This window comes from Schistocerca cancellata, chromosome 4 (assembly GCF_023864275.1).
Source record: "Schistocerca cancellata isolate TAMUIC-IGC-003103 chromosome 4, iqSchCanc2.1, whole genome shotgun sequence".
NCBI classification, from domain to species: Eukaryota; Metazoa; Arthropoda; class Insecta; order Orthoptera; family Acrididae; genus Schistocerca; species Schistocerca cancellata.
Window position 1 is genome coordinate 403,639,910 of NC_064629.1, and position 23,351 is coordinate 403,663,260.

At 40.0% G+C, this 23,351-nt stretch overlaps 1 protein-coding gene across 2 annotated transcripts in view; it reads right to left on the reverse strand.

Moving 5' to 3' along the window:
• Nucleotides 1–23,351, reverse strand: part of LOC126183856 (fibrillin-1-like) — a 640,172-nt gene that overhangs the window by 1,463 nt on the left and 615,358 nt on the right. For both annotated transcript variants that reach the window (XM_049926146.1, XM_049926147.1), the window contains one exon: nucleotides 13,812–13,941. In XM_049926146.1, coding sequence (XP_049782103.1) covers nucleotides 13,812–13,941 — 130 coding nt within the window. The remainder of the gene's footprint in view (nucleotides 1–13,811; nucleotides 13,942–23,351) is intronic.

Here is a 23,351-nt window from a genome sequence, read left to right on the forward strand (position 1 = left end):
TCAGGAGGAGATTAAGAAGTAATAGGGTAAATTTAGCAGATTAAATGAAAGAAAGAAAACAGAAATAGAAGGCCATGAGGAAACCATGAATGCTGTTTACAGCTTGGGAGATATATTAGTTTGCTGTTAGAGGGATGGATGAGAGGGAAACCATACTGATGATAACATGATTAGCATTAATCCTCCTCTTGAATACAGTGTGATTTTGGATCAAACATAGGTTATTGGGAACTATGCTCAAGACTCATATGGTTGGAACTGAGAAGTAGATGGATTTAGTGCTATACATAGTCAGAGGCAGGGTGCAGGACATATTGTATTTTGTGCTGCAACTAGATTTCCTGCATGGTATAACGTTTTTTTCTTTCCAGTTATCATCCAATATTAACATGAACTCTTTATCTTTTTTCTAATCAAACTGAATACACAAAAAAGCACAAAAGGGACAAGAATGAATTTTCACTCTGCAGTGGAGTGCACACGTACTTCAAACTTCCTGGCACATTGAAACTGTGTGCCAGACAGGGCTTGAATCCAGAACCTTTGGCTTTACCTGGCAAATTATTGGGGGGAGGTAAAGCTATGCGGGTTGGTCATGAATACTGACTGGATCCCTCATTCATTAAAGGCAAAGGTTTCGTGTTCAAATACCACCACTTAATCTACCAGATAGTTTCATAAAAGAACTGTTTCATGAAAACGTTTACTAGTTAACTTCCAGTGTGACTTATTTGGGTTTAGTTTAAGACAAAAGTTTTATGTCCATCAAGATACTGATCAAAGGTTCTTATCTGGTACAGCAGCAGAATGTTCAAATTGTTGCTGCTTTCATACTTTCATAGAACTGTGTATCATCAGCATGTAAGTGATAGTTATAAGAATATGCCACAGAAAAAATATCATTTATATACAGTGAGAAAAACAGTGGACTAAAAACTGAACCTTATGAGACTCTATGCAAATTCCTGCTTGAAGACTTCTCCAACCCACAGACAACTTGTTGATATTTGCTTTTAAGTTAGCTGTCAAACTACAGTACTGAACTATTTGAGAAAATCATCTGTTTTTATTCTCATAAGTAATAGATCAAAGTAAAAAGTATCAAAAACCTTGATGACATCAAGCAGTGTTAAAACTATCACTTCAAGTCAGTCCATGGCATATTTTAAGTCATCTGTCAATTACTGTTACTGTGATATGATATTTCCAGAAGCCTCATTAATATTTATCAAGGATGTTGTAAATTTTAAGGCAGTCCATCAGCCGTTCATGAACAACATACTCCAAGGCATTAGATATTGTAGATAATATGCTGATTGGCAAACAGTTACCTGGTGTTTTAGGATTATCATTCCTCGGATGTTGGTCTAATTAAGCTTTGTTTCTATACAGTAGGTTAAGTACCACTAATTAGAAAGAACTGAATATGTATGTTAGAAGCAGAATAATAATTTTGGTGAAGTTTTAATGATTCTTGTACTCACTCCGTCAATACCTAGGGCCTTATAAGAGATTCTCATGACAACTGCTTTCTATACGGCATGTCTAGAAACACGTTGTACAGAAAGTGGAAATGTTATCAAAGTACTACTATGTGGTTAAAAATTTATTGCTATTTGAGTGCTGACTAGTGCAGAGAAAAAATCAACTTCATCTGAGGAAGATTAAAAAATCAGACTTTGCTTTTTTATGCTGAAGGTGCACATGATTTCACTTGTTGCATACAACAGAACAAGCATAAATGCTTTTGGCATTGTACACATTTTGCTTCACTTTGTTCCTGACTTTTCTGCCTACTTCATAAAGCTCAAGTACTGGATTTTATTGAATCTTCTGTTAATACAGTCTCACCTACTCATCATCTGACAGTTCCACAGCCTGTTGTGTAGCAGGAGCTCTCTTTGCTCTCTCTATTTTGACTTTGTGTTGAGGGGCATGTTTGTCATGAAGAGCTATATGCCTGTGACTGAATTCCCAGACTTTACAGTGTAATGTCAACTCATTGCTTACATCCTACCATTGGGTATCTCAACTGGCTTTTCTAGGGCACTGTGATTGACTTGTTTCACATGGCATGCCTTTCCTAAGGGTGATCATAGTCACAGTAAACCAGACTGTCTACCATGGTCATCTGCAGGCTTCAGCAAATGACAGACTAATTGAATGGAGCAGACTGGTCAATGACAGGAATAGTTGCTGACAATGCAAAATAATACATACTGTCCTAAGAGGTTGTATTTTTCTTAAGCAGTGATCAAGAATTGGTAGAGGGAAGGGCTTCAATAAAAGTAACTAAATGAGTAAGGAGGAAGTGGCACTGAAATAATAGGTTTCTATCAGAAGAGGTAAACTAAATACAAATTTAAATTAATTTCTGATGAATTAATTTACTTAAATATGAAAGGATATACTACATCCATTGTATTGTCTGAGGACATGCAGCTTGCTCCAGCATCGACTACTCAGGACGATGTAACCATCGGAAGAATGGCTTTCTACAAATCGGGTATGTAATGTTAGATTCCTTAATTGTAAGGGTGGGTTAGAGAACCTGAGAAAAGAAATCAATAGAATGAAATTTGGTACTGAGAAAATCAATAAAGTATGGTGTCTGGAAGAACAGGATTTATGGTCAGATGATTATAGGGATATCAACAGATAATAAAGTATGAATAATGCAGGAGAAGGTCTGATAATAGACAACAAAAAGGAGTGGGAATGAAATACTACAAAAAACAGAGGGAAAATATTATCACAGAGGAGATGGATACAAAGCCCAACCCTTCACAGCAGAACAGGTGTGTATGCTGACTAGATCTGCAGATTATAAGAAGATTGAAAACATGTAGGACGAGATAAAAGAAATTAATCAGATAGCTAAGGGAGAAGAAAATACACAGTGTGGTAAAACTTAAGGATGAGATAGATAAAGTAACATAATATATTAACAACTCAGTGGAAATGAATGACAGTGTGGGAGCATGTTTCCAGAGGTCTTCCATTTATGCACAGAAAGTTGGACATCACATGGCGTGAGGTCTGCACGAAAGTGAGCCAGTTGAAGGAACGGGAAAATACAGTGTGTCTCACTCAGTGAACAGTTACAGTGCACTGCGGTGTTGTTCTTCATTACAGCATGGCCTGGAGACAACATATCGATGACTTCATACGGGCAAGGATAACTGAGAAACTGGAAGATGGGTAAGTCTGACGAGTGTAGCAGAAGGGTTTGGTTTTGCTTACAGCATTGTTTCACATGCATGAGGAACATTCCCAACCACAGACACTGCTGCCTGAAAAAGGGGAGCTGGCCGATCATGATCAACTACAGCAGCAGATGACTGGCACCTTCTGCAACAGGCACATCAAACAGTGGGTGCAATACATTTAACAGAACTGCAAAGCATACAATCTCATGCTCCACAGTGGCATGGAGACTGCATGAGGGTGGTCTCTTTGTCTGATGACCAGAATGTTGTGTTCTTGTGACATACGCACATTGAAGGCACCAAACGTGATGAGAGCAGATGAAAGGAGATTCAACCTGAGTAGTGATTCTGGATGTACCCTCATACTGCGAGAGGTGGGAACACAGAGTGCACCCAGGGACATTGTCGAACATGGTCATTTTGGTGGTCTAGGTCTTATTGTGTGTGGAAGCATAGTTGAATGAGTGCACTGATCTCCGAACTTTGAACATGATACACTCACTGGCAACATTTAGTGTAACATTGTACTCCTTACCCATGTGTGTCAGAGGTGCATTCAATCCTTACTTCTTTTTTATGGATGATAATGTGTGACGGCATCGAAAAGCACAGGTGAAGCTCTTTGAATGAGAGGATATTCAGAGAATGGAAAGCCTTAAATACCATCAAACATGTGTGGGATGCATTGGGGACATGTATTGCAGCATGTCCACATGCACCAATGACCATCCAGCAGTTGTCAACTGTGCCGATGGAAGAATGGAATGCCCTAACACAAGAACTGCTTACCAGTTTTGTGGCCAGCATGGGAACATGTTGCAGAGCAGGCATTGCTGTCTGTGATGATCATGGACCCTATTAAGAACCAGGCCCCGCCTTTTGCAATGTCTGGGAATAAAAGTGTCATTTCTGTTTGTCTCATGGTGCATTTCTTTCAATTACCTTCTGTTCTATACTGTAGCAGTTCTTTCTATCCATGGTTGAAGTTTAACTGATCATGTTACTTGGCAGTTACACACCATGTGAAAGTTACTTTCACACCAGTTTTGCACATCAGTATATAATTTTAGTAAGTGACTGGAATTTGACTGTGGGAAGGGAGCGTAAGAAAAACAGGAACATGTACTTGGAAGGGAGATATGAAGGAGGAGCTGCCTGGTAAAATTTTGCACACAGCAAATTTAATCATTGATAACATTTGGTTTGAGAAACATGAAAGAAGACTGTATACATGAAGGACTCCTGGAGACACTGAATAGTTTCAGATAGGTTATAAAATGGTAAGACTTGGATTCTGAAACAAATTTAAAACTGCTAAATGTTTACAGGAACATTCTGAGCATAATTTATTGGTTATGAACTTCAGTTTAAAACTGAAGAAATACAGGATACTGAAGAGATGGGACGTGGATAAATTGAAAGGAAAAACATGTTTTTAGAAATTTTAAATCGAGCATTGGGCAACAGTAAGTGAAACAGGTTAAAACAATGCAATAGAAGGTGAATGAGTAAGTATGAGAGATGACATAGTGAAGGTAGTACAGGAACAATGTGATGAAAAGACAAGGTTCCATTGAAACCTTTGAATAATTAATCTACATTTACATACATACTGCACAAGCTACTATACGGTGCATCGCAGAGGATACCTTGTACCAGTACTAGTCATTTGTTTTCCTGTTCCTCTCACACATAGAGTAAGGGAATGAAGTATGTCTATATGGCTCCATACGATCCCTAATTTCTCTCATCGTTATACCCCCTATGTGAAATGTACATTGGTGATGGTACAGTTATTCTGCAGTTGGCTTCAAATGCTGGTTCTATAAATTTTCTCAATAGTGATCCATGAAAAGCACATAATCTACCCACCAGGGATTCCTACTTGAGTTCATGAAGCATTTCTGTACTACTCATGTGTTGAACGAACCTACTGGCAACAAATCTAGCAGCTTGCCTTTGAATTGCTTCAATGTTTTCTTTTAATCACACCTGCTGGGGATCCCAAAGACTCAAGCAGTACTCAAGAATGGGTCACACTAGTGTTCTATACAGGGTATCCTTTACAGACAAACCACACTTTACTAAAATTCTCTCAATGATCTGAAGTTGACTTTTAACCTGACCTTGTACAATACTTATGTGCTTGTACCATTTCGTATCACTTTACAACATTAATTACACCTAGATATTTAATTTGACATGACTGTGTCAAGCAGTACACCACTAATCTACATCTATACTCTGCAAGCTACTGCGAAGTGCATGAGAGCAGATACATTCCTTCGTACCAGTTATTAGGGTTTTTTTCCCACTCCATTAGTATACGGAGTTTGGGAAGAATGATTGTTTAAATGCCTCCATGCATGCTGTTATTAATCAAAGGGGGTTGTAGTACATTCCTAGAGTCGTACTTTAAAGTCAGTTCTTGAAACTTTGTAAGTAGGTTTCTCAGGGTAGTTTACATCTATCTCCAAGAGTCGGCCAGTTCAGTTTCTTCAGCTTCTCTGTGGCACTCTCCCATGGAGCAAACAAATGTGTGACCATTCATGCTGACCTTCTTTGTATTCATTAAACACCTCCTGTTAGCCCTATTAAGTGTGGGTCCTACACACTTGAACAGTATTCTAGAATTCAGACATGAGTAATTTGTCAGCAGTCTCAATTTTAGACTGACTGCATTTCACCAGTATCCAACAAATAAACCAAGTCTACCATTTGTTTTACCCAAGACAGCATATTTGCTCATTGTATTTCATATCAGTACAAAGTGTTACACCCACATATATTTGTATCAGTTAACCAATTTCAGCTGTGACTCCTTCCCTCGATATATTGGCAAAAATACTTGTTCAAAACCGGTGGTAGGCAGAAAACTTCTTCTAAGATTGTCCTAAATGCTTTCTCCGAAAATTATTTCGAGCAGTTAGTCCATGAGCCCACACGAATTGTAAATGGTTGCGAAAACACACTTGACCTCTTAACCACAAACAATACAGAGCTAATAGAGAGCATCATGACTGATACAGGGATTAGTGATCACAAGGTCGTTGTAGCTAGGCTCAATACCATTTCTTCCAAATCCACCAGAAACAAACGCAAAATAATTTTATTTAAAAAAGCAGATAAAGTGTCACTAGAAGCCTTCCTACGAGACAATCTCCATTCCTTCCGAACTGACTATGCAAATGTAGACAAGATGTGGCTTAAATTCAAAGATATAGTAACAACAGCAATTGAGAGGTTCATACCTCATAAACTGGTAAGAGATGGAACTGATCCCCCATGGTACACAAAACAGGTCCGGACGCTGTTGCAGAGGCAACAAAAAAAGCATGCAAAGTTCAGGAGAAGGCGAAATCCTGAAGATTGGCTAAAATTTACAGACGCACGAAATTTGGCAAGGATTTCAATGCTTGATGCCTTTAATAGGTTCCACAACGAAACATTGTCTCGAAATTTGGTAGAAAATCCGAAGAAATTCTGGTCTTATGTAAAAGTACACAAGCGGCAAGACACAGTCAATACCTTCACTGCTCAGTGCCGATGGTAATGCTACCGACGACTGTCCCACTAAAGCGGAGTTATTGAACGCAGTTTTCCAAAATTCCTTCACCAGGGAAGATGAATGGAATATTCCAGAATTTGAAACACGAACAGCTGCTAGCATGAGTATCTTAGAAGTAGATGCTTTAGGGGTTGCGAAGCAACTCAAATCGCTTGATACGGGCAAGTCTCCAGGTACAGATTGTATACCGATTAGGTTCCTTTCAGATTACGCTGATACAATAGCTCCCTACTTAGCAATCATATAAAACCGCTCGCTCAACGATAGATCTGTACCTACAGATTGGAAAATTGCGCAGGTCGCACCAGTGTTTAAGAAGGGTAGTAGGAGTAATCCATCAAACTACAGACCTATATCATTGACGTCGGTTTGCAGTAGGGTTTTGGAGCATATACTGTATTCAAACATTATGAATCACTTTGAAGGGAATGATACATAATCAGCATGGTTTCAGGAAACATCATTCTTGTGCAACACAGCTAGATCTTTATTTGCATGAAGTAAGGGCCGCTATCGACAGGGGATCTCAAGTTGATTCCGTATTTCTAGATTTCCGGAAAGCTTTTGACACCGTTCCTCATAAGCAACTTATAATCAAGCTGTGGGCCTACAGGGTATCGTCTCAGTTGTGCGACTGGATTTGTGATTTCCTGTCAGGAAGGTCGCAGTTTGTAGTAATAGACGGCAAATCATCGAGTAAAACTGAAGTGATATCAGGTGTTCCCCAGGGAAGCGTCCTGGGACCTCTGCTGTTCCTGATCTATATAAATGACCTGGGTGACAATCTGAGCAGTTCTTTTAGGTTGTTCGCAGATGATGCTGTAATTTACCGTCTAGTAAGGTCATCCGAAGACCAGTATCAGTTGCAAAGCGATTTAGAAAAGATTGCTGTACGGTGTGGCAGGTGGCAGTTGACGCTAAATAATGAAAAGTGTGAGGTGATCCACATGAGTTCCAAAAGAAATCCATTGGAATTCGATTACTCGATAAATAGTACAATTCTCAAGGCTGTCAATTCAACTAAGTACCTGGGTGTTAAAATTACGAACAACTTCAGTTGGAAAGACCACATAGAAAATATTGTGGGGAAGGCGAGCCAAAGGTTGCATTTCATTGGCAGGGCACTTAGAAGATGCAACAAGTCCACTAAAGAGACAGCTTACACTACACTCGTTCATCCTCTGTTAGAATATTGCTGCGCGGTGTGGGATCCTTACCAGGTGGGATTGATGGAGGACATTGAAAGGGTGCAAAAAAAGGGCAGCTCATTTTGTATTATCACGTAATAGGGAAGAGAGTGTGGCAGATATGATACGCGAGTTGGGATGGAAGTCATTAAAGCAAAGACTTTTTCGTCGCGGCGAGATCTATTTACGAAATTTCAGTCACCAACTTTCTCTTCCAAATGCGAAAATATTTTGTTGAGCCCAACCTACATAGGTAGAAACGATCATCAAAATAAACTACGAGAAATCAGAGCTCGAACAGAAAGGTTTAGGTGTTCGTTTTTCCCGCACGCTGTTCGGGAGTGGAATGCTAGAGAGATAGTATGATTGTGGTTCGATGAACCCTCTGCCAAGCACTTAAATGTGAATTGCAGAGTAATCATGTAGATGTAGATGTAAATGTAGATGACTCATTGATAGTCATAGAATACTACATTTTTTTCATTTTGTGAAGTGAAAAATTATATATTTCTAAACATTTAATGCAAGTTGTCAATCTTTGCACCACTTTGAAATCTTATCAATATCTGACTGAATATGTATGCAGGTGCTTTTGTGTAGTGCTTCATTACAGATTACTGCATGACCTGAAAAAGTCTGAGATTACTTGCGAGACCATTAATATACAACATGAACAGTTAGGGTGCCAACACCCTGGGGCACATCTGAAGTTAGCTCTACACCTGTTGATGACTCCATCCAAGATAACTTGCTCCTTTCTACCAAAAAACCCTTGATCCAGTCGCAAATATTGCTTGATACCCCCTACAATCATAGTTTTGATGTAGTACTGAGTCAAATGCTTTTTTTGTGGCTGAGAAGTACTGTGTCTAACCTTGTTCCAAAGCATTCAGTAAGTCATGTGAGAAAAGTGAGAGTTGAATTTAACATGATCAGTGTTTTCGGAATCCATGTTCATTGGCATAGAGAGCATCATTCTGTTTGAAATACCTCATTATGTTTGAGCTCATAATATGTTCTAAGATTCTACAACAAATAGATGTCAAGGATATTGGACAGCAGTTTTGTGTATTACTCCAACAACCCGTCTTGCAGATGAGTGTGATAGAGCTTTCTTCCAACTACTGGGCCCGGTTTTCTGTTCAAGGGATCTATGATACATTATAGTTACATAGTTCCTCTATGTGCTCCTGTCCCATGCTAAAAGTTTCTATTTCCACACTGAGATATGACACTGCTGCTTTTATCTCATTTATTGAACATATAAATCTTTCTACTTTTTTAAGTTGTCCTTTGTACTTTGATAATCATTGTTGCCACAACTGCCTCATGGTCACTGATATCAGTTTCTATTATGGTAATTACTGAAAGCTTCACACATTTCTCTCATGACAGCCAAACACATTTCATTCAGCGTCTCTCTCTGTCTATAGCCTGATGCTTTGTTTTATAACTACTGTGCAATAGTCTCCATTTCTTTAGAAGTTTCTTTACACTACCGGAATAGTCTCTTCAACATACTGAACGAGACCGCCAGCATACACACTGAGTGCATGTGGTGTTCCTTCCTGCCATTTTCCTAAGGGGTACCATTACTTGCTGTATGTTTTAACTGCTGATGATTAATAGAACCTTATACTTTTGTGTTTGCCTCCTCTTTACACAGGACTCAGCAGGTTCCCCAACACGTGAAGTGAGTTGCAGTGGCTCAATTTCACTTTCAGTGAAAGAGAGCATCTCATATTTGTTGATTCTTTGTATCCTCCTACAGTCACTTGACAATGACACCTTTCCATACACCAAAGCTTCTTCAGCAAACAGCCTCCTGCATGGATGATTTCTTAAACATTGTATTTCTTGGCTTTCCTTTTGCTATCTTCTACTGCTATACTAGACCAGTCAATGAGTGATTGGAGAGAAGCCATTGACTCACTTAGAGATTTTACATAGGACCAGAATTTTCTTGGGTTCTTGGCAATATCCTTTTATGCTTTGTGCCTCAATGTCTCTACAGACATACAATTTTCTATCAACTTTTTCCTGTCATCATTTGCACATTCTTTTTTTGCCAAGAATGCAACAGTCTCTACTTCCTCAGCAATTTCTGAATTTTGTTATTAAACCATGGTGGGTATTTTCCATCCTTAATCCAATTATGTGACACATACTTCTCTAGGGAGCGATTTACAGTCCATTTAAACTGAGCCCATAATTCCTTGATGTTTATTTTGCTCAAACTAAATGAAATCCATTCATTTTCCAAGTGGGATGCTAACAACTGCTAATCTGCTCTTTCTTGCAAAAATACTCTCCGAGGCTTGGATTTATTAACTTTAGTAACCATTGTTACAATGATGGTATCATGATCACTTATCCCTGTCTCTATATCAACACCATCAATAAGGTAAGGCCTCTTTGAAGCTACAAGATCTAAAATATATCCAATGCTGCTCAATGCAGTTTCCATAAAATGAGTTCGAAATTAATTCACAAGATTGCCTGTCCATATCATCTGCAATGAATCCATAGATTTACAAGTCTACACTAAGTAGGTTAAAGTTACCTCCATTTAATACTGCATGATCTGGGAATTTCCATGCTACTGGGCATAGACTTTCTTTGAATAATTTTAGAACTGTCATGATGGAACTGGGTGGCTGCAAGAAACATCTGATAACAACTTGAGCTCACCTTGACCTGTTTGGTACATGTGTCCAGATAATTCACAGTTAGTCTCAATTTTGACCTCAATAGACACAATATTTTTGTTGAATATACTGAACACTACCCCTCCTTTGGTGTCCAATCTGTCTTTTCAATATACATTCAATGCATCACTAAAATATTTCAGAGCTTTCTGCTTCAGGTTTCACTTAGCTCTTAGTTCTGACAATAATCTGAGCATTACAACTTTCATGGAGGGCAGGAGACATTAAATTTAGCTGATGAAAGAAGAAAATGTATGAGGGCATGCTGGAAAATAATGCTTCTGAATTTGTTATGTGAAAATTTTTGAGGCTTTTAAATAAAACAAACTTTATTAACATCCTACAACTTTATTCTTCATGTCTATATATTTATTTCTCAACATAGTCACCCTGGCAAATTTCTCCCAACTAGAGACCATATTGTTGATACCATCACTGCAGAATGTTGGACTTTGTTGATGGAGTCACAACCACACCTCTGCTTGCACTGCTTCATAACTATCAATGTGAAGTCCTCAAACAGGTTATTTAAGTTCTGGAAACAGATGAAACTCACATGGAGCCAAGTCAGGATTGTATGACAGTGAAGTGAACCCAAGGTGTCGGATTGTTGCAGATGTCACTGCACTGATGTGTGGTCTGGCACTGTCATGCTGAAGGTGAGGGACAAGCTTTTCAAAATCATACACACTGACATAATTACATAACACATTGCTATGCAAAAAAGGCTATGGATGTCTAAAACGTGAGACTCAGAAATCACAAAATAGCAGAACAGCTATTCTACAGGAGAAATGCAGAGCTATACAAACATGCATGACTATACAAAAGATAGGTACCTCAACAGGAAAATTAAGGAAACCATTGAAGAAAAAGGAGAAGTAGCTTTAAAAATAACCAGAGCTTGGATGGAAAACCAGTACAAAAACCACTAGAGGCTGAATTGTGGCAGGGATTTATAAAAGTGCAATAAAAATGAAAGGAACTTAATGACAATATTACAGAGAGGGAAGAAGAATTGGATGAAGTCAAGATGGGTAGAGCAAAACTGCAAGAATAATTTGACAGAGCACTGAAAGACATATATCAAACAAGGTTCCTGGAGTATACAAGATTCCTCAGAATTGTTAAGATCTTTGGGAGAACCAACAATGACATAGCTGTTCCACCTAGTATGCAGGATATATGAAACTGGCAAGATACTTTAAAACTTCAAGAAGAGTGTAATAATTTCAATACCAGAGGCTGCAGGTGCTAACAGGTGTGCTTATTACTGAACCATCAGTAAAATAAGCCATGGCAGCAAAATGCTAACTCACATTATATACAGGAGACTGAAGACTGGAATATCTCATAGAAGTAGACCTGGGTGAAGATCCGTTTGTCTTCCAAAGAAAAGTAAGAACAGATGAGACAATATTGACTCTATGAATTTGTTTTAGAAGATAGACTGAAGAAAGACAAACCACTTCCCCACACAACCCCCAACAAACCACTTCACAGTGGTTTATAGAGTAAAGATGTAGATGTAGATATTTACAGCATTTGTACCTTTACACAAATGATTTGGAAACACATTCTCAAATTTACAAAGTTATCAGAGGTAAATACAGAGAGTGAAGGTTATCTGCAAATTATACCAAAACTCAACTGAAGTTACAAGTGTTGAAGGACAGGAAATGGAGGCAGCAGTTGATATGTGAGGGGGAGAGTTCTAATCCATTTCCATTGCTATTAAATTTGTTTACAGATAATTAATGCAGAAAACTGAGGAAAACATTGAAAAATAAATTAAAATTCAAGGAGAAGAAAGCAAAACATAAAGGTATGCTGATGACATAATACCTGTGCTAGAGAAGCAAAAGATTTAGATGGTAACTTTAATAGTGTCTTGAAAAGAAGCTATAATAAAACACAGATAAAAGTAAAACAAGGGTAAAGGGATACTGCTGAATTAAATCAGGTGATGTGGTGGGATCAGATTAGGAAATGAGGCATGAAAAGCTGTAGAACTGTTTTGCTACTTGTGCTATGAAAAAAATGGTTCAAATGGCTCTGAGCACTATGGGACTTACCTTCTAAGGTCATCAGTCCCCTAGAGCTTAGAACTACTTAAACCTAACTAACCTAAGGACATCACACACATCCATGCCCGAGGCAGGATTCGAACCTGCGACCGTAGCGGTCGTGCGGTTCCAGACTGAAGCGCCTAGAACCGCTTGGCCACTCCGGCCGGCACTTGTGCTATGAAATAAGTGAAGATGGCAGAAGTGAAGAGGATATAAAATGTAGGCTGGCAATAGCAAAAGAAATTTTTCTGAAAAAGAGAAATATATTAAGACTGAATGGAAGCCTCTCCAATAAGTATTTTTCTGCAAAATGACCCTATATGAACATGAAACATGAAGAATCTAATACTTCATCAGTAAGACAATTATAGGAAAGTAATGTTTAGATTGAGAAGGGCTGTAGGTGAAAGATATTGCCTTCAAGAGAATAACAATAAAAAGGTGATAAGGGAAACAGAGGGTAACATATAATGTAAAAAAAATGACAATAGTGAAAATTTCAAAACCTAGGGAATGCACGTAGCACATATTTTATCTTAAGGATCTGATATTATAGTAATCTAATGCGTTCATTCATTTCTATAGTTGATACATTCTCATGCCCACTGATATTTTTCTACAAAAAGAGAGAAAAAAGCACTATATAGTAATTTATCAGCATTTTAAAATTTTGTAGTGCAATACTTCATCACAACTTCAACTTATTGTAACAGCTGGAATAAACAATTCTATTTAGGAATCAGGAAATGGTTCACATATTCCCACACTGATGTTTGAAAAAGAAATAAATCATACCTATATTCCCCTGTATAGTTCTTGTAAAGCTTTTAAATATACAAAAGAACGTATGTGACTGTATTGCTAACAACGACTGAAATTATGTTATATGGTTCAGTGTGCTCAATAAATTGTTCGACACAAATAATGCTTCCTGACAGGCAATAAATAGGTCATCATAACACAATGAGACATTGTGTTGAATGGAATCATATCTGAATACTACTCCAAGCAGGAAAATTTGAAATGTAACAAGATATGACTCTCTCATTTCTGTTATCAAATATACTTACTTCTTATGCTCTGTGTCTCTTACAAAATTAGGAGGACAAACTATTCTGTTGCACTGATAACTTCCTCTGGTATTCAGACAGTTGTCATCTGGGCCACGGCACACATTTCCCGTGAGACATTCATCAATATCTGTAAAAATCAAAAAATAAAAGTTACATCAAGAAGACACCACCAACAAGATTTAAATTATGATTTTCTCAGAATTCAAAATGTGTGTTTTTCAGTCCAAATGATAGCCTTTTCCAGGCAACACTCTCAGCAAATATCTTGGTTTGTGGCATGATGCAGCACTCAAACTACATGGCTTGCCCTGCTGATAATTTGGCTTTTGCAGTAAGAGGGTGTGGCCTCTTAGTTTACCCATATTGGATGGTTCAAATGGCTCTAAGCACTATGGGACTTAACATCTGAGGTCATCAGTCGCCTAGACTTAGAACTACTTAAACCTAACTAACCTAAGGACATCACACACATCCATGCCCAAGGCAGGATTCGAAGCTGCGAGAGCGAGGTGGCGCAGTGGTTAGACACTGGACTCGCATTCGGGAGGACGACGGTTCAATCCCGCATCCGCCCATCCTGATTTAGGTTTTCCGTGATTTCCCTAAATCATTCCAGGCAAATGCCAGGATGGTTCCTCTGAAAGGGCACGGCCGACTTCCTTCCCTAATCCGATGAGACCGATGACCACGCTGTCTGGTCTCCTTCCCCAACCAACCAATCGAAGCTGCGACCATAGCAGCAGCGCAGTTCCGGACTGAAGCGCCTAGAACTGCTCGGCCACAGTGGCCAGCTACCCACATTGGACATAACATTTGAATGTACAACATTAACTTTGATTTGTGGACATTAAAAGTAAGAGAGCATTTGCTGAAGACAGATAACTGAAAGCAAAGAACTTACAAGTAATGGCAGGACAAAAAATGCACATCAGAGCTGTTATATGTAAGGACTATTAATCTCATGACATACAAGCACAAAAATGCATCACTGCCGCACAGCACCCCTGCCATACATTGCAGAGCACCCAGTCTGTCATGATGTTTGAAACTGATTGGCAACTGGCTCTTATGTGAGATGGATGTCCTGGCAGCATTGAAGCTGCTGTCTGTGGCACAGGTGTATCTGCTGACTGTTCATTGGGGTTCATCAACATCCTGGAAGTGTGATTTGGAACAACTCTGCATTCGCACAGTGAAACAGGTTGTCTGAGAGAAGTGCAGGTGTGTTTCTCAGACGTGTACACATTGTGGATTTTGTGTAATACCTCACAAATAGGGCAAACTGTGGTCCATGATACTCTACTGACACTGTGGGTGCACTGGCTGTTTGAGAAATTGTATGGTGAACTACACTTTGGAGCATGTTGCCCAAAACATTTGTGATACCAACATATCCCATTGGTGTTGCCTCACTCACATCATTGTTCATGAAGCTGGTTTGAACCGGTCTTGGGATCGATACTGGCACCCTTTAGTTGCTGCTGCATGCACATCTGTACTACCAGGGCTTCCACTGTAGTTTGCAAGCTTTGTATCTACTCAGAAACACTCAGGGGGTATTGTGTCATAACAGCTGCGCAATATGGAGTTGTCTCCTCACATGAGGTGAGAAGGCATCTGTCAGTTTCTGCCTACCAGAGGGCTGGTGTTGTCATGGCAATTGTTGTGGCAACTCAAGTGTCACATAGACTTTATCGGTGACCTATCTACTGCAATTTGTCGTCTGATTAATGGAGCATACTGCCAATGCTGTTTGCACTTGTGTAGTTGGTGCTGCAAAATTTAAAGTAAGAAAATGTCAGAAACTTTGGAGCTGTCTACTAGATTTTGTAGATGTTGCTAGAACTCTGATGAGTATTGTTGCCATGTTTGTCCTGATATATTACTTGTGTAATTCTGAGGTCAGTGGATTTTATATAGCAAGAAATTAACTCATTTTTCTTGTTGTGAGTTGTCTGGTGGTGGGTGCACTATAATGTCCAACACCAGTGCTGTGGTTTATTGGTCCAAATTGCTTATGACCAAAGTAAATTTCTCATGATCATTGGTTACTTGTTGTTGCCAAAATATGTTCTCCATTACCACAAACCAAATTTGTGAGTGGGTGGGTATAGAGGCCAGGGCCCATAACTGCAGGTGCAGTGTGGATGAACTGCTGGATACAGTGGATTACTTCAAACTGTGATCATTGTGTGGATGAACTTTTGGAAATAATGCACAGACATCTTATTGCTTTGAACTGTGGCTGTGGCTCTCTTGTAGAGCTTGTTGTTACTCACAGTTGTGAACTGGGAGCACTTACCTGAGCTAAAGTCTTTTAAGTATGGCTTAACAGCGTCTTCTGTCTTGGCAAAAATGCTCGTGTGCTGTGATATGTGAGCACTGCATAGTGAATGCCACATTATTGTACTTCATCGGGTACATTCAGAACTGCTGAGAGAGTAAGTTCCAAAATCTGTGTATTGCTGTGTAGCTCATTAATCTTGTTAATGATGGCATGGAGTAGATTAACTTTTATTCATGAATGTTAAAAATTCAATATCATTTGGTGAAGATAACTAAAAGCTTATTACTTATAAGTGATGGCAAAGATAAAAATTGAACATCAGAGAGGTCACATGTAAGGACAGCTAATCTCATGGCACACAAGCACAAGAATGCATCACTGCTGCTTGGGTTTAACAATGCTTGGCTCAAATTCACATGATATGATTCTTGTATTTGTGTATTCTAAAAGATTACACACACATTGATTGATGTGTGTTACATGCCACTTTGAAGCCACAGCAGCTGTCAACTGCACATTAAGACTTGGTCAGACATGATGATGGCTATCAGTGTGCGCAAAACATGCCGATGCCCCTGTAACTGTAGGTAGTCAAGCATGTCACAGGCTAATGAGTACATTAGCTGCTGTGCATGACACTGTGTTCTCACTTTCCTGGGGGCACATTGCCAATGGTAGACAGTATGCACAGGATGTTGAATGATCTCATTGGAGGAACTTGGTTTGAAGGTATACAATGCCAATTACCAAGTTATTTTTATCAAAATAAAGCAGTCTTAATTTTGGGTTAACTTGTTGTCTGACTGCCCATCAGTAGTTTATGTATTATTAGCATTACTGTTCATTGTCTGTTGGTGTGTTACTAGCCTAACCTTTCTGCTCAGCAAAAACTATGTCTGAATAAAACTGTGTAAGGCTAAAGAAGAGTTATTGGAGCTGCTTTAAATATTTTGGCACAGTGTAGTGAACAAAGCTCTTTGTAATGTGACATCCCAGTACCCGTTTTTTTTTTTTTTTTTTTTTTTTTACCCAGCTCTGTTATTTGGTTCATTCTTGTGAGTTCTCTGCTCACACTAGGAACTTTGGCTTGTCATAGCTTTGGTTTGTTACTGGAGTTCAGCTGATCTGTCAATTCAGTCTAGCACTTTCCATGCTGGCTTGAATAGTGACTATTGCAGCTTTGTGTTTCCATGTAGTTATCATGCTCAAGCGATATTACTGTCACTAATAGTGGATTGGTGATGAAGCTCGCCATCACTGTGCAATGTCTTCACTAAGGATCCACAATTTCTTTCACTGTGAAAACAGCAGTTGTAACAAAAGCAGAAGCAGTTCCAAAACCAAGTAACAAAACAGTATCAACAACAGCGAGAAACACTGCTGCTGCAAGAATCAGTCCAGCAAGATACAAATAGGCTACGGTTACAACTGTTGCAGCAGCAACGAAAACAGTCAGCAAGATCACCACAACAGCCAGTGCCATTTTCTGCCTTTAACAAAGCAGAAGAAACCAGCATATTTATTTATGGTGTTTCTTACTCTGTTGCAAGATAAGTACCATTCCACACACATTCTAGCAGTATGCCACACTGTTATCTTCTAATAGTCACTTACATGAAGTGGCATAAAAGTTGCAGCCACTGGATGATCATAGTGGTCCAAAATTCTGTTTTGTCTGTGGTTCACTGATGAAACACAACAGTCACAAAACACACATTATAGCTGAAAAACTTAAATTTAATCACTGTGCAAAACAGCCAGATCAATCTCATTTGGCATGTGACATGGAAAGGTAGGGCTTATCCCACCAGTGTAATATCTGAGGTGCATCATGTGATGTACCTTACATTTCATCACTAATTCATGAAGTCATTGTCATGTTAGCACCATAGAAACATGTCAAAACAAAAAGGAAATAGTCTTTTCACAGTCACTGCTTGATGAGTCCTACAACAGTGTTTGAAGTAGCTGCTTCCACTCAGAAAACCATTGGGTGGAATATTTATGATTGTAGAGTATCCAGTAGCCAATGTTGGCAGTCAACTGGCGACACCATGGCTGCATTTACATGCTAGACAATCTATGGCTGCAGCCTAGGGAAATGCAACACAAAAAGTTAAAATAAGAGTCTTTGAATACTATGATACAGGTCCCCTTATAATTATAAAAGACATAGACAATACTATTTTGTATGGGCTCTTAAGCTGAAGTTTTCAGTGGACATCTGATATGAAAGAAGACTCCCTTCTCCCTAGCATCAAATGCCCAGTGGTGCCCAGTCCAATATGTGGCACTGAAACTGGAAAAATTTTGAAGACTTGTAAATGAATGGTTAATGAAATTATGGCAGTTTGAAGTGAGTTTGTTCTTGCAAAAAGCCTTTGTACCTCATAACATCAAAACCAAGACCCAAAATTATTTTAATTCCTGCCTCCAGATGTGGGTTCAGCTCTTAAAGTTGGAGAAAACCATTTCTAAGATAATTTTATTTGGGCAGCTTACATACTTTTAACTCTATAGCATCTGCCAGATAGCATACAGACTCATGATGTGATACTATGGTAAAGTGGGAAATTTTGGCTTCACTCGGTATTGAAGGTGATATTTTAAGACAACTAATTTATGAAGATATTACAAGTAGCCTCATTAGTTGAAAGTGAACGAGCAAAATACATTATTTCAAAGCTGAGTGGTCAGCATGACAGAATGTCAATCCTAAGGGCCCTTGTTCAATTCCCAACTGGGTCAGAGATTTTCTCCTCTCAGCGACTGGGTGTTGTGTTGTCCTAATCATCATCATTTCATTGCCATCGATGCACAAGTCGCCGAAGAGGCGTCAAATCGAAAGACTTGCACCTGGTGAATGGTCTACCTGGCGGGAGGCCCTGGTCACATGACATTTACATTTATTATTTCAAAGGTCTATTTTAAGGTTGATTGTTTGGGAAGATATTCCATTCGATTTAAATGTAAGTAAAATCTGCTTGGTCATTATCTTGCTTTTGCCTAAGAAACATGTTTGCTTCAAGATGAACATGAATTTCAAAATTTTGCTCTCTCTCTCTCTCTCTCTCTTTTTGAAATTATTCACAGCAATTACTTCAATTAATTTCTTTTTTTATATCTCATCAGTACTTTAACTCATAAAATGTGTAGTAAAATTTTATGCAGGATTTAAAATAAACCTTAATTGCTGTGTTGCAGGCTTTTGATTCAAAAGTTGTTCTAAAATGATATTTTTATGGGATAGCTATGTTAGTAACCAAGTAATACACGAAACTGATCCAAATAACACAAATATGGCTTTATTCACAAACCTCTGAAGAATAACAGAAATAAGCCTCTTGTGATCCCACGCGTAACAAGACACAGAACGAATTATGTGAGTGGGGCAACTGGAAGAGCATAGAGACTGTCAGTTAACACTGCTCTGCACATATGTAGGCGCAAGTCATCAGCAGATACTCTATATTGGCACTCTTTCCAGCACTGTCTCAGGCATTGTCACTGGTGGGTCCAGCCCTTTCTGCTCTGCACTGGAATCTGCTTGCTGACGACAGGGCAGAAATGGTAATGGCATCCTCATCTCTGGTGCTGCTGTTGGATGCTGCACAAGTCCACCACCCTCGGGCATGCCAGAATCCTCATGCATTCCGAACACCTATGCTCTGGTGCCCACCTGGCACATTGTCCTGTCCCCTGTCAGCACCAGCGGCTGCCACTCTGGGTCCAATGTGTGTGTCTCTCATCGGGTTGCCAGCATCCCCTCCATTGCCTGGGCACCCACTTCACATGATGCAGAAGTGGAATGTATCCTTCTATTAGTGTGTGTGAATATGAGTGCATTGAGTGTGGCGTCGCAACACATGTCTGCTTGAATCAGCCGGCAACTGCGGGCTGGCTGCTGGAGGCCACCTGTGGGAAGCATGTGTGCAGTGCAGTCTCTGCCATGACTGACTGGAACAGCAGGCTGTGGTAATGGACCCAATGATAGAGATGGACTGGCACCCTGTGTTGAGAAGCTGGAACCTCGAAAGCAGGTGATGACGGGCTCGAGGCAGATTATGGTGAAGTGAGCTGCGGTGATGGAGGCTGCACACATGAACCCATAGCTTCTGCTGGTGAGTGGGGGCACAACTGAGCAGAGTGGCATGCCACCAGCTCATCAGCCATACAGATGTCACAAAGACAGCATCTCTGGTGGCGGACAACAGTGGTCGGTATCCATTTGGGCTGGTGACCAAACTGTTGCACCCACACCAGTGATCCCAGTGTGAAGCAGCCAGATGACTCCGAGCACGGCAGGTGTGGCAGAGGCCACAGAATGTGGACGAGCATGCATAGCTGCTGGCTGTGAGGCAACTCAGCCAGGCTCCATTCTCCCACAGGCGTGAAGCAATAGGTGCTCAGAAAACAGAACGGCAGTGTCCAGAGAAGAATCCACAACAAACTTTTTCATTTTGGACTTGAACGTATGTACTTGTCATTCTGACTTGCCATTTGATCGAAGGTGAAATGGCAGAGACATAACATGACAAATGCTGTGATGGGAACAAAACAATTGAAAGGTGTGAGAAATGAACTGGGACCCATTATTGGAAACTAAGGTACAAGGCAACCCCTCAATAGAGAAAACCTTTGAAAGCATGTGAATGGTGATCTCAGCTGACATTGACACACATAGGAGAATGTAAGGAAATAGGAAAAATGCATCCATAACCAAGAGCCAATAGGAATTCAAGAAGGGACCTGCAAAATCTACATGAATCACATTCCCATGCTTGGTGGGGAGGGGGTTAGTGGACAGGGATTGCCAGGGAGTTGCCTGTTGTTGGGCACACTGTTCACAAGCCGTGACAAAACGGACAATTTTGCCATCATTCCCTGGTTAAAATCATGTCTCCTAGCTAACAATTTAGTGCACAAAACTCTGCAATGGCCCTGGTGGAGAAGGCATAGAACCTCACACTGTAACTTGGCAGGAATGACTGCTCTGGGAGAGGCACCTTTCATGGACAGTAGCAAATCACCTTCAAAAACTGAGAGGTGATACCATAATGAAAAAAGTTCCGCAGGGGGTCTGAAGCCTGACCTGGCAATTTATCTGGTCAGCCCTGTTGAAAAAACCAAATGACCTAGTGGAGAACTGGGTCGACAGCAACGGCAGCTGCTTTGCGCGACCTCATAATTGGGAAACCTTTGACTACAGCCTGCATTTCAGTATCAAGATGGAAGCAAATCAATTCTTCATGATCAAAGTCAGGAGCAAGACTCACAAGAACGTGGGACAAGGCGTCCGCATTGGCGTGTTTAGACGTAGGTGGAAAATGGATTTTGTAATTTTAGTGAGACAAGAACAGCACCCAGCATTGTACGTGGTGTGCTGCCTTGTCAAGCAAGGAAGTGTGAGGTTCATACAAGGAAACAAACAGCTTATGGTCAGTAATAAGGTGAAACTTGGAGCCACACAAAGAACATGAAATTTCTGGAGAGCATATACTAAGACAAGAGCCTTTTCTTTCCACCTGAGGGTAATGTTGCTGTGTTGGAGTGAGAGATTTTGTGGTGAAAGCAACAGGTTGTTCAGAGCTGTCAGCATATTGGTGCCCAAGAACCACACTGAAGCTGTACTGTCAGGTGTCAGTCATCAAAACTATTATCTGGAGAGAATGTAGTTAAACTAGGGGCCGAGAGTAGTTTGGATTTCAACATTTGAAAATCATGTTTGCAATCTGGTCTCCAGCAAAAAGGTACAATCTTGTGTATCTAGGCATGCAACAGGTTATCCAATTTGGCTGCTCCTAGCAGGAATTTACGGTAGTAAGCTATCTTCCCTAGGAAGGCCTGAAGCTCCTTTGTAGACGAGGGGTGAGTCATAGATGTGGTCTGGCAGAGGGCAAACCCCATCCCATGAGACCTCAAACCCAAAATAAACAATAGAAGGTTGAAAAACTGAGATTTTGTGAGGTCACTCCATCAGCATGCAGACTGAAAGACAGAAAACAAAGTGTGCAAATTTTTCAAGTGATCAACAATATCATCCAGATAATTAATGCAAACCCAGGATAGGCACTGTCAACTGCTCTAAAAATCATTGGAAAATAGCAAGGGCACTAGCCACACCAAAAGGAAGGTGCAAATAATAATAGAGAGAAAAAAAAAAAAGAATATTCAAAACCAGAACTTGCCAAGACTCTTAGTCCACAGGAACCTGCAGATATGCTTCAGACAAATCAATTTTAGACAGGTGCTGGCCACCTGATACTTTTGCCAACAGTTCCTTCTGACATGGGAGAGAATACATGTCCATGATCAACTGCATGTTGACATTAGTACTGAATTCACCACAGAGTCGAACAGCTTCTGAATTACAACCAGCAGAGATGAACATTCACTAGCCATAACAGATTGCACCCCCTAGAGATTGAAGTCTTTCCAGTACTGCTTTTACTTGATCTTTCAGGGGAGCAGCAATATTTGTGCATGACAAAAACAAAGTCGAGCTGGGGATTTCAAAAGAATATAAAAGCAGAAAAATTTGTAACAAACTCTATACCTTCTGAAAACAAGTCCAAAAATTCCTCACACAGTTTCCAACTGAGAATATGGTACCTGATTGGACACAAGGTGAACTGCGTTGGTGATACAAAATCCAAATGCCTGAAATGCGTCCATCCCAAACAAGTTTTCAACACTGGTAGCAGCAACAACCAAAACTGTAATGGAACGAACCATTGACTTGTAAGAGGCAGATACCATAAGTTGTCCCAACAGCACAATGTTCTGTTTGTTATAAGTGACCATCTCCCACATGACCTGTCTCAACAGCAGTGATCCCAAACTCACATAGGTTTGAGAATTCAACAATGTCACTGCAGCACCTATGTCAATCTATAGCTGGTGCACTTGGCAAAAAATGCTTAACTCAATAAACAACTTGGAAGAGGTCACAAGCATTGGAGTCACACAGTTTATGCCCATGTATGTATCCTGAGCAGCCTTTGGTGAACGACACAAGGAGGCGATGTGGCCTTTCTTCTAAAAAGCATTACAATGAGCCCAGTGCTTAGGGCATGCCAAATGTTCATGCTGGACAAAACAGAAAGAAGAAGATAGAAACAGGGAATGCTGATGCTAGCACTGTGGCGGTCGTGGTTGCTGGGATTGGCCTAGGACTGTTCAGCACTGGGTCTGCATGTTTCCTGCCAGCAATGCCAGTTCCTTGTGCAAGATATCTGCCGTCTTAGTGG